Source organism: Zosterops lateralis, assembly GCF_965231275.1.
Source record: "Zosterops lateralis genome assembly, chromosome: Z".
In the NCBI taxonomy this organism is placed as follows: domain Eukaryota; kingdom Metazoa; phylum Chordata; class Aves; order Passeriformes; family Zosteropidae; genus Zosterops; species Zosterops lateralis.
The window spans coordinates 47,443,598-47,456,308 of record NC_139800.1 but is presented as its reverse complement, the minus strand read 5'-3'; the positions used below and the strand labels follow the sequence as shown (position 1 = coordinate 47,456,308).

Sequence of the window (12,711 nt, the reverse complement as noted above, 5' to 3'; positions counted from 1 at the left end):
TGGATTTTAACATAGGATTAGGCTCATACGCCTGTTAATGAAGGCAGCTATCTATCACCCCGCCAGAAAAAGCAAGAAGTTTCAGGTATTTTGATGTTATCATGTTTTCCATCTGCCTAAAATAATTCTGAGTATTCATGTCACAGAGTTTCCATTTCACAAGCGCCACAGACAGGATTAGCTCCGAACTAGCTGAGCTAATTGCTGATTGCTCTGCAGAGCAGTCAAAACTTCACTGGATACGGTGGAAGGATGCCAAGGCTGGGCTTCACCTCTTCAATTACAGGAAAGTTACCGAACATCCGTTTCTAGGAGTCTCACTCTGCATCCACGTAAGACAATGTGTGAGGAAGAAAACATGTAAACAGTAGTAACAATTCTTGAAACAGGAGTGAGGCAAAACTAACCACTTCTGTACCCTTCTGCTTATTGCATTTATCAGGAGCAACGTATAATTATAACAGAAAGAGAAGAGAAATTAATTAGCTTTCAATAAAACCATACCTGGGAAAAACCAATTATTTTTTTGAAGGAAAGCCATATGAAGATAGGAAGAGAGGAATTCTTTGAAAAGTCAGGATTTGCTTCTTGGAACTGAAATAGCTGTAGTTCCTGTTACAACAGAGACCATCTTTTCTTTAGAAGGAAAAAGTCCAGTCTATAAAACACCAAAATGAAGTGACTTATAATCTATCAGTTTGAATAAAAGAAGTAGAAATGAGACTTCTTTCAGGATATTTTTTATTCTTGAGACCAAGAATTTCGGTGCTGGACTGGAATGCAGGATATACAGTAATTTTGTAAAACTTGATTGTACAAGTGCTTGAAATCCCACCACAATTTTGAAATTAATAAATAACATACTGGATACTTTTTTTTTACAATTTCAAAGCAATTAGATTTTTCATTGCTGTGAGCATTTGTAGTCAATATGATGGTGTCATGAAAGCTGGTCAGGCTATTGTGCAAGACAAAATTTTGGGTATGTCTGTTAGTCACTGCTTTATCTGGCCTGAAAAAAATGTACACTTTAGTAAAAAGTATGCCAATCTTCCACAGTTGTTTTGACCTAGGATACCCAAATGCTTAAAAAGACAAGAAGAAACACCAATCCAGTTTAGAAACTATAATATTTGTAGAAACACTAAGAATCTTGAACATCTCGATTTATAGATCTGTGGAGCCAGGCAAGCATTTTCCAAGAGGAAGACTGAAGGATAAAACTTCTAGCTGTATACAATCAGGGTTTGAGGACAGGCTGTAATTAAAAGCATGCCCACTGATGTAAGGCAATATTCCTAGGTGATTCATTTACGTGTTAACTACCTTCTGCAAAAACCCAGTCACACGGGTAAAACCACACAGCACGTTGTTTACACGTACATGCAAAAGTGTAGATGCAGAGCTGAGCCTAGAGGGATTGCAGAGAGATTGAGGTGATAATCATCTAAAACCTCCAGTTTTGTCTGGAGTATGCCTTCTATTCTTTAAGAATATCAAGAGGCCACTTTCCTTGATAGTTCTTACGGTAACTCAGATTGAGGGATTCTCCCATCACTCTCCTCCCAATTTCTGCCCTGCTCCAAATTGCTTCAGCTTCTAGCCATTAATTCTTATTTCATTAATCTCAGTTTCTCAGAGAGATGAACATGTTAGACTAATCTTAGACTAACAGTTTTTCTTCAGCATGTGTGTCGCATTGTAGACAAGACCCCTTTCAGTTGTCCATTAGTAGGTTAGAGCAAAACACCGCACAGATTGTGCACACCAGAAGTGGCTGAGCAGCTCTGAGGCCTGTAACAGACACAGGACTGGGCAAGTAATTTACTGTAATGGTTGCAACACATTGCTGCAGCCATAGGATGGCCTGTGTACCCTAGGATGGGAGCTTACTTCTGTCATGCTTTACACCAATCCTGCTTGGAATCCAAAAGGCAGACAGAAGGGAATATTTCTCTCCCAGCTTCTCTTCCCAACATTTGGAAAATCTGCTTGGCCACACCTGTGGCATCTTGCCGGGAAACACAAGAATCCACATACAGATGTTGCCACTTAATCTCCTCAATCCAGGCACAGGTATGGTGTTCCCTTTTCCCAATCCATTTGTTGGAAACTTGGCAGGAAAGAAGCAGCATGATAGTTTTCCACAGGTTATGCAGACACTCTCTGAGGAATCAGGAGCCAGTTTCTCAAAGACTGAAACTCAGACCACTGTCAAAAGAAGCCTGGAGCTGGGTCTCACGGTCCTACAGAAAGAAGACCTGTAAAGTGTGCAGACTATGAATCTTCCAAAGAAAACATCAGTCAGGTTATTGTTGGCACTTCATCAACACCAGTTGATTCTCAAACTTGCACTAATCTTCTGTTGCTGATGCAATGCCCAGAACTCTCACTGAGAAAAAACAAGAAACCTGGGTGTACAGTGTGAGGTAATTTATTTAGACTGTGGAGATTTGGACAAGTACTTCTCTTAAAAAGAACAATTTAACAAATATTCAGCACAATAAGTATAAAAAATTGGCCCACCTCCTTTGTAAGGAAGAGAGGTTTCTCCTTTGAAATTAATACAAATCAGAACTAGAGAGAAAGGCACTGAAAGAAAAGAGAGAACAAGGCATAGCATTGGCTGTCACCTGTTTTCAGAATAATGAAAATACTGAGGCACCTTTATGTAGATGAGACTGAAGGCTTTGAAATGAAGAGGTGCCAGATTTTCAAATTCTCTTAGTGTTCCCATGGCATCTTGTGCTATTTACTTCAACCACTGAAGCTCTTGGAATTAAGTGGCTGATAAAACTGGAATGCCAATTTTACAAATATGAAGGTGGGTGTATGGCCATCAGAATTGCAGCATGAATGATAAGGGCTAACAAACCAGAAAGGCTACAATGGTCAGAGTGAGGTATGTTAATACATTTCCAGCAGTAAAGAGCAGAGTACCATGACCATACTAAACTGGAAATGGCCTTCCTGTTGTTCCTTTAAATTAAGGCAGAAGTTAAAAATTTTCTTTCAAAGAAAAATCCAAATCACTAACAAAAATTTGCAGTAACTGTAATCAGAGTTTAAAAAACATTTTTCAAACAAAATGTCTTTATAAGCAAGAGAGTAATATGGCTGCACTGGTGGGCTTTTTAATATTAAAAAACATATTTCAGAACAGACAAATTGCAGTTGTAGAAAACTGTACAAAAACTATCAATGCTTCTAACAATTCTAGTAAGTAAAAAAAAAAGTTAATAAAGTAAATGAAGATATGAAGAAGGACACAAAGAGAAAATTTACTGGCTTATGAAAATACTTGCACATACAAACCTATCCCCAGCATAATATCCCCAGCATAAAATATAAAAATATATAAAGAATTTATGCAAATATGCTCTGGAAAGTACGTCTTTTAATACATTTTTCTGGGCCTTAATGAGGATACTAACAATTTATGCATTGAATGAGAATTCATTTTGCTGTACTTACTCTCTGAATGCCAAGTTCACTAACAGCTGCACAGACAAAAAGTCCTGTTACTTGCTGATGAAGAGTGAAGTCCTTAAACACATGTACCCCTAATAGCATGATCCAGAAGGTAGGCACAGCACACTGACCTATAGCAACACTAATGGAACATTAATATGTCTCCTCCTTTACCTCTATTCCTTTAAGGCCAAGTATCAATTTGTTGCATCATCTCTGAAGAGGGCAACACAAAAACCAAGTCCCCCTCCCCCAGCTGCCTAAAAACAAAACTATTTTTCTCTCTTGTTAGGCAAAATTCAAGGTGATTTCTGGTATAATGTACAGCATTTGGAAATACAATACAAAAATTCTTATTTAAATAGCTTGTGAATAGCCCAAATTATTCAATACAATTAAGCAGTGCATCAAACCCCACAAAGAAAGAACAGCTTAGCTCTTTCTGATATCATTAAGATATATCATTAACATATAAATAAAATCCAAAATTCTTAACAGCATTTGTGTGCAAAGTTTCCACAGGGTATTTGGAAACTGCTTTCGCTGGTAGGCTTTGCAAGTTTGCAAATGAAGTATTTTCAAATAAAGGAATCACCTTTAAGAGGCCAGGATTTGCACTAATGAAAACAGAATGTTAGCAGAGGTTTCCTAACTTACAACTTCAATTACAATTGGATCTGTATACAAAACCTATCAGTAATGTACAACATCCAAATACATGACAGTGATTAAGTAATCCCCAGAAGTGCACTGTCCAAAGGGTAAATAAATAGATTAAAATACAAGTATCTATTTTAAAAACAGAAAATAGTATCCATGAAGTGAAGGCATTGCTAAGTTTCTACATTCCAATTCATAACTTTATCATAGTCCTGAATTCGTTGTTTTATGTGAGAAAGCTTATTCTTCAGATATTCACAGCGCTCCTTTTTCTCCAGAAATGCAGGATCCTGCCAAAAATACAAAAATCTTTACATTAATATATTGGGCTTTCAGACTCTTCCAAATACAGTCTATTATTGATTTTGTTCTTGACTAAAAGGACAGTATGTAAATATTCTCAAAAAAAACACATTCTTTTTCCCTAGCCCTTTTTTATTTCCTGTTTCTCCTTCCGTTCATGAAAGACCAGAAGAAAATGTTCTGGCTTTATATGCTGTAGTTAGTAAATAGAGGTGTTTTAAAACAGAAATCTGCATAAATTACATCCTTCACCATAACTGAGATTTTATACACGTATTTGTTTTATGTGCAATAAATCCTTCCCCCTCAAAAAAAGCAATTAACTTTAACTAACATAGGCACAAACTCTGGATTCCATGGAGAAAAAAAAATTGTATTTGTAATGCATAATGTTTTTAACAGAACACAGATACACATTTGCTGCCTGCATTTAAAATTACAAAGAGAAACCTCTTGGATTACACTGAAAATTACTTTTTGAGAGTGCCTAAATTCCATGCCTCAAAAATTACAAAACTTCTTTTCAAAGGTAAGACTCCGTTTTCTGTTTTTATCCATTGGCTGTGTCAGTCAGTGAACGTAACAGAAGTGATCTTCTCAGTGCAGAATGTTAAGAGATGAAGCATACTCTCAGAAGATGGAAATGCTCAACTCTTGGGTTGTGGTTTGGAGTTTTTTCTGACATGTGCCTACTGCAATCATTATTCTTAAAAATGCTTGTTGGCATGAGTGTATGGGTTGTGTCTTAACTTTGCTGAAGTTTTAGAAGACAAAATACACGTAGCACTATAGATACCTGAGGTACCCTGACATACTGAAATCTGCCTAGTGTCAGAAGTACTGGTTATTTGCACCTTCTTTGCTAGCCATTAGATTCAATAGTAATGTAAATCTAAAACCACTTACGTTTTTCTTCTTCTTGTATTCTTGCAGAACTTTTGATATCCTTTCCTGCTCCTAATGAGAAACCACAAATTTTTAAACTTTGAGTGTGCTCCAAATGTAAATTCTACAAAATACTGATCAGAATTCTCACGTGATCATTGTAACATTTTGGATGTAGATCTTGTATTTGAGAAATAATGAAAATACATCAACTGTGACTGACTAGAACTTAAAAGCTACTAGTATGAAACAAAGAAACAAAACTCCCCAGAAAACCATGTATACATCTTAACTGGAACCCGGTATCCCTGATTAATGCCCAGAGATGGTGTAACATATGGGGAAACTTCCTCTCACACCAGGTGACAGCCAGCATTAGAAAACATTGTGTCCTAGCTGAAGACAGTCAGAAACTGTGTAATACCACCTAATACAAGTATTTTCCATGAGCCCATTTCACAAGTACGTACATATATGCTTTCAGGATGGTGTGGAAGCTGTTTCAGCAATGTATCCAGCTCATCAAACTTTTTTAATACAGCATTAACTTCCATAGACAGTTCTTTATATTCAGCAAACTGATCATTGAATACCGCTTTGTACCGGTCTCTCATTTCATTTGTTTGAATTACAGGGTATTTCCTGGGAAAAAAACAAAAACAAAAACAAAAACAAAAACAAAAACAAAAAAAAAAAAAAAAAAAAAAAAAAAACAAAAAAACAAAAAAAAAAAACTTAAGAATTAGAGATACAACATTAAGCCTCCTCACCTTGGCAGTGTATTTCTGGGTTTTTTTCCTAATCGCATAACCTGCTGAAATGTGCATGTGTGTAAAGCATTGAAATCAGAGAATCACAGTATAGTTGAGGTTGTAAGAGACATCTGGAGGTTATCTGGTCTGACCTCCTGCACAATCAGGAACACTCAGACCAGGGCTATGTCCAGACAGCTTTTGATATCTCCAAGCATGGAGACTCAGTCTCTCAGGGAAACCTGTGCATACCCTCACAGAGAAAAAATATTTTCCTAATATTCAGGTGAAACCTCCCTTGTTTCTATTTGTGCCCATAGCAAATAGTATAAAAATTAATTTATGATATCAGACTTGGAAATGCCTACCCTTTAAAAGGGAGCACATTACAAATTCAGCCCTTAGAAAGTATAAGAGTAGTCAAATTTCAGGCCCTAAAAACTCAATTTCCCATGTATTCTAGTTTTCTCTTTTAATATCTATATAGTGGTCTTCTGTTCCTTTGGCAGTTATTATATTTGTTAGATTATTACATTCTGCTTCAACATTTGAGGTTTGTGTGGGTTTGATTTTTTAATTAAGACTCCTTATTTATAGTACTGGTCTTATGCCACTGATACCAGCCCCATCAATCTGACCTCAGTACCTGGCAAGATAATGGAAGTTTATACTGAGTGTCATCATGCAGCGCCTACAGGACAGCCAGGGTCTCAGCCCAGCCAGCATGGGCTTAGGAGAGGTAGGTCATGTTTGACCAACCTGGTCTCCTTTTATGACTAGGTGACCCGCCTGGTGGATGCAGGAAGGGCTGCGGATTTTGTCTATTTGGACTTTAGCAAGGCTTTTGACACTGTGTCCCACAGCACACTCCTGGATAAGCTGGCAGCCCGGGGCTTGGACAGGAGCACTCTGCTGGGTTAGGAACTGGCTGCATGGCCAGGCCCAGAGTGTGGTGGTGAATGGTGCTGCATCCAGCTGGCAGCCAGTCACCAGTGGTGTTCCTCAGGGGTCTGTGCTGGGACCAGCTCTGTTCAATATTTTCATTGATGACATGGATGAGGCTACTGAATTTTTCATTAGTAAATTTGCGGATGACACTAAGCTGGGAGCGTGTGTTGACCGGCTGGAAGATAAGATGGCTCTGCAGAGAGATCTGGAATGGTTGGGTCAATGGGCAGAGTCCAACAAGATGAAGTTTAGTAAGTCCAAGTGCCGAGTGCTGCACTTTGGCCACAATAACCCCCTGCAGCGTTATAGGCTGGGGACAGTGTGGCTGGACAGTGCCCCGGAGGAAAGGGACCTGGGGGTTCTGGTGACAGCAGCTGAACATGAGCCAGCAGTGTGCCCTGGTGGCGAAGAAGACCAAGAGCATCCTGGCCTGGATCAGGAATAGTGTGGCCAGCAGGAGCAGGGAGGTCATTCTTCCCCTGTCCTGGGCACTGGTGAGGCCACACCTTGAGTGCTGTGTCCAGTTCTGGCCCCTCAGTTTAGGGAGGACCTTGAGACGCTTGAGCACGTCCAGAGGAGGCAACAAGGCTGGTGAGGGGCTTGGAACACAAACCCTGTGAGGAACGACTGAGGGAGCTGGGGTTGTTTAGCCTGGAGAAAAGGAGACTCAGAGCTGACCATATCACTCTCTATAAGTTCCTGAAGGGTAGTTGTAGCCAGCTGGGGGTTGGTCTCTTCCTCCAGGGCAGCAACTGACAGAACGAGAGGACACAGTCTTAAGCTGCACCAAGGGAAATATAGGTTGGATATTAGGAAGAAGTTTTTCATTGAAAGAGTGATTAAATACTGGAATAGTCTGCCCAGGGAGGTGGTGGAGTCACCATCCCTGGATGTGTTTAAAAGGAAACTGGATGTGGCACTTGATACCATGATGTGGCACTTGATACCTAGTTGAGGTGTTAAGGCTGGGTTGGACTCGAAGGTCTCTTCCAACCTACACATTCTGTGATTCTGTGATCTTCTCTGCTTTTTAAATGTTAACTTAACACACAATTACGAGTTCCCATAGCACGTGCATGGGAGAGAAACCACAAGTGTATACAGGATAAATGCAGAGTGAAAAACATTATTCAGGTATCCTCCACTAAGTTGGTCCATCAAAATCAAGTCACTTACGCTAAGTAGTCTGGCATCACTATAGGTTTAGGAATGTGGCCTGCAGGTATATGGCCATTCAGTAGCTCTGGTTTTCGTTCCAGTGATTTGAGCTCCCTGTAACTGACTTCTTCTCTTGGTCTGTCATCACCTTCATACTGTTTTATAAGAGAAAGAATTTGTTCTTAATGAAATCAGTTTTAGATAAATCACAAAATACACAACTTTAAGATGGAGATACATGTATTGAGCAGCAGTAGAAGCAGATCACAGATATTTCTTAGAACTCTTATTGTAATTAGAAAATCAGTTTAATGAGTTAGAGTGATGCTTCTCACAGAGTACTTTTCTTCAGTTTGTCCTAACAGCAGTACAGATAAATACTTCTGGAGGTTTGGAAAGATTTTTTTGCATATCTTAAAAAAAGTGTAAGGAAGTTTCCTTCAGTATTCATTTGATTTGTGAATGAACTGGAATCATTTAATTCTTTGGAGTTCCCTTTTCTCCCTGTTTTCTATTGCACAATTCATGCCTCGATCCAGAATAAAAACACATGGAATCTTGTTAGGACACAAACTGATCCAGTACTGAATCAACAGAGAAAACTGGTGGAGAAATTCGCGGTGTCCAACAGGAGACATTTAAGACCAAAATTAATACACCATAATTTCTCTGGAAACCCTATACAATTTTTGCAGTTATGCAATGACACTTTGTGTGGCTGAAACACTAACATTGTTGATGCTTTAAAACTGGCAGGGGGAGTCTGTGGAGCAGTCTCAGAGACCAAGGAAGAAGCTCAACTCACAGGACACCTACGCTGTGCTGGCTCTCCTGCAAATTAGGCACATATCCAGGAAGAAAAAGAGTCTCAAACCTATCATGCATCAGACGACCTGCTGTTTTAGTCAAACTCTGTGCTGAATACTACAGAACTTGCCACCTCATAGAAAAGGGTAAGAGTACACGGAGAGGCAGCCATCACATCTACAGTTTTATAGATTTTATAACCTAGCCTAACTAGGAGTAAGTTCTTTACAAGCTCCTTTTGAATCTTCTAGGCAAGCGACTGCTGTCCAAACTAACTTAAAAAACTAAACCTAATCTCTTCGAGGTCAAATGAACAAATAAATAATTAAAATAGACACAAGGAAAAGAATAACCATTTAAAATTACCAGTAAACAGAAAAATAAATTCCAATTTCCTACCTTTTTTTCTGGAAAAAAGGATTGTGTTTTCATCTATCAAAAAAAAAAAAAAAAAGGGAAATAACTAAATTTCGCTTTCAGCAAAAATAGTATGCAAAAGCACAGACTCTGAAAATTTAAATATTTTCAAAATCATACTGTACAGAAAATTACATTTATATTTCGGTATGATGAAATTCAGCATAAGGAATATTTTTAGATCCACTAATGTAAAGACTTGTTGTTTAAGGAAAACCACCACCCAAACCCCAGAACAACAGGATTTCCGAGAGCACAGCTCTTGGAAGGAACAGCTTGCAGGAAATACTCCATCCACTTCTCAAGCTCCTTTATTATTATTTCAGATTCCAGCTCATGTTAACTACTAACACTCTGAGATGTACCTAATTCATTGCCTAGAACACACAACAGTGCACTAACTGGTAGCTCAACCTGCAGATGTTTTGCACAGCACCCTCCAGAGTCTAATCTCTATCACTAAAGGACTCCCTTTAGAAATGTTTAGTAACTAGACTAAAAGAACTTCATAGTAACAGGGAAGAATGAACACCTTCTGTGTAACTCTGGCAATCACCTCATCCTTGCAGGACATACTATCAGTTGTTTAAAAAACTTTTATTGAAGAATTATAATTAGTTTTCAAAAGAAAAGTCTCAGTTTTATGCAAGATGGTGTACTGGAAACCACTGTTAAATAAAGATGCTGCAAATCAAACTGCAGTTACAGAGCAGAGGAAATGCAACTTTTAACTCTCTCTTTCCAAAATCACTTAAAGGCTGCCCCTCCTTAGGTTATGTATGTTTCACATGCATTAATTTTCATACTATATTAAGTCTTTCTCATTTTTAAAGGGTTTTTTGGTGATATTTTCAAATGAAGGAAGCTTTACAGAAATTACTTTGAACTCTCTATGTAAGAGTGTTAAATCTCTACTGTTCTAGTTTATCATTAACCAAGCAAATACTGAATGCTTCTAGTATGTGCAAGGCCAGTAGTCGGGCAAAATATCTGACATGAAAAAGAAGTGGCTGACTGAAATTTGAGACATCGAAATCTAACCAAGGCTGTCTCTACTAGTATTTGCTGACAACTATTGTGAGGAATGCTGAAAAGGCCTGAAGAAGTTGCTTGGAGCTTTGCTTGCAAAGTAAAAATAAGTATTTCACATTCTTAGGTTCATTCACACTAGCACTTGATGTGCTGAACCCACAGTTTTCAAATAAATGCTAGGTGGCTTTAAGCCACCTAACCCTGCTGAACAGATGAACATTGTTCGTTTCCTTCTTTGTTTGGAAAATACACACTAGGAAGTAGTTCATCAGCTGACTCAAGAAGAGAGCCCGGTATTATGAAGGGAACAGAGCCAGGTCCTTACCCAAGGTGAGAGAAAAAAAAAAAAAAAGCGTCCAAGACTTTGGATCTGGCACCTTAAAAACACCTTCCATTTGGTAGTTTCTAATACTGTAAGGCTGGTTAAAATTCAGCCCCAGGGCTATAGATCTGCTGCTGCAGAAAAGACGCTTGATTGGACTCTGTCTACTGCACGGTACGATCTTACAGCTGCCCCCCACCATGTGGTACCCGCTGGGCAGAAAACGGTAACTAATGACTTACCTCCTGTTCCATTAATTCCCTGCGCCTCCTGGCCCCTTCGTGCCTCCACAGCTTTAGGGAAACCATTGCACCAATCAGATAGATGAGCACCGTGACAAACAAGAAGATGATCGCCGCAGTCTGACCGCCCTCCACACGGCAAAAAGCCGCATTTATCGGCGTCTTAAAGAACTGGTAATAGCAGAGCCCGCCTCGATTGGTGTCGTTCACGTACACTATGGCAGCCGACATGTACAGGAGGAACAAGGCCACATTGATGCCGAACTCGGTCAGCGGCCACCAGCTGGAGTCGAGGAGGATGGTTCGGTAGTACATGGACATGCCCAGCACCAGCAGCACGATGGTGACGATCCACGCCACGCCCGCCACCACCAGGACGAAGGGGGTCTTGGGCCCGCTGTAGGAGTATCCCCCGTAGGCGCTGCCCGCCCCGTACCCGTAGGGCTGCGAGAGCCCGAACATGTTGTACCACTCGTTGTCCTTGTGCACGTAGGCGGTGACACAGGCGAAGACGGCGGCGCCCAGCAGCAGCTCGGCCGCGCCGAGGATCCTGAGCAGCCCTGCCCAGGACTTCATGTAGGCGTAGCGCTGCTGGTACTCCTCCACCCGCTGGCTGTACGTCTGCCCGCTGCCGGCGCGCCGCTCCAGCGAGCCCGAGGGGTCTCCGCAGGGCAGCATGGCCTCCGCCTCCTTCCGAGAGTTGTAACTCCCGCCCGAGCCCCCGAAGGGGTCCGTGTAGGAGCCGGGCCCCGTCCTGGCCGCCGGCCGCAGCGGGGCGGGAGAGGCGGGCGGCGAGCACTCCACCCCGTCCGAGATGTACCTGATGTCCGAGGCCGTGCTGTCCCAGCTGGAGCCGGGCTGGCGTCTCCCTTTGAAGAAGTTCTTCCACGAGTCCGGAATGAACCGCCGGACCGGCTTGAGCTCCGCCGGCGCGCCGGGGCCCGGGCTGGCGCGGCCGGGGCCGAAGGGGGGCTGCAGGGGCAGCGGCGGCGGGGCGGGCCCGGGGCCGGGGCTGGGCCCGCGGGACTGCGGGGACCCGCCGGGCCGCCCGCCCTGCCAGCTCCGCGACATGGCCGGGCCCGGGCCCCCCGACCCACCCGGCGGGAGAGAACTGCCGCGGGGCCCGAGAGCAGCCGGCCGGAGAAGGACGAGCCGGGCGGAGAGCGCCCACCGGCCCCGGAGCAGCCGCCCAACACCTGCGCCGGCCCGCGGCCTTCGCCCGGGAGGCGGGAGCTTCCGGCCGGCCCCCGGGAGCGGCGGGAGTGCCGGGAGAGGCAGGAGTGCCGGGAGCGGCGGGAGTGCCGGGAGAGGCAGGAGTGGCGGGCCCGCCCCGGCCGGAGCGGGGAGCGCTCCCCAAACCGCGGGGCGCGGCCGGGCCCGGCAGGAGCGCCGTGAGTCACCGCAGAGCCCGCTGGGCCGGGCTGGAAGGGAGCGCAGACTGATGTGCTCTGACCCCCCGCTCAGGGCCAGGGGCGGCCCTTCCAGTGCCCGTCGCACACGGTCGCATCCCCGCAGCTCTTGAGTATCTCCGGTGAGGGAGACTCACAATCTGTGCCGAGCGGTGACTCGCACAGAAAGAAAGGTGTTCTTCATATTCAGGTGGAACTTACTTTGCATCAGTTTCTGCCCATTGCCTCTTGTCCTGTTGCTCAGCGCCGCTGAAGAGAGCCCGCCTCCATCCTCGGGACACCTTCCCTTAGGGAACTTAGACATG

General features: G+C 42.8%; 1 protein-coding gene across 1 annotated transcript; it reads right to left on the bottom strand.

Moving 5' to 3' along the window:
- Positions 1-3,257: 3,257 nt before the first annotated feature.
- MARVELD2 (MARVEL domain containing 2) lies at positions 3,258-12,068 on the bottom strand (the record flags this gene model as incomplete). The annotated part of the gene is made up of 6 exons (XM_083883760.1): positions 3,258-4,421; positions 5,341-5,391; positions 5,790-5,961; positions 8,196-8,332; positions 9,384-9,416; positions 10,998-12,068. The coding sequence occupies 6 exons, from the start codon at positions 12,066-12,068 to the stop codon at positions 4,305-4,307; spliced, it is 1,581 nt and encodes a 526-aa protein (XP_083739886.1). The 3' UTR covers positions 3,258-4,304.
- Between the last annotated feature and the right edge of the window lie 643 nt (positions 12,069-12,711).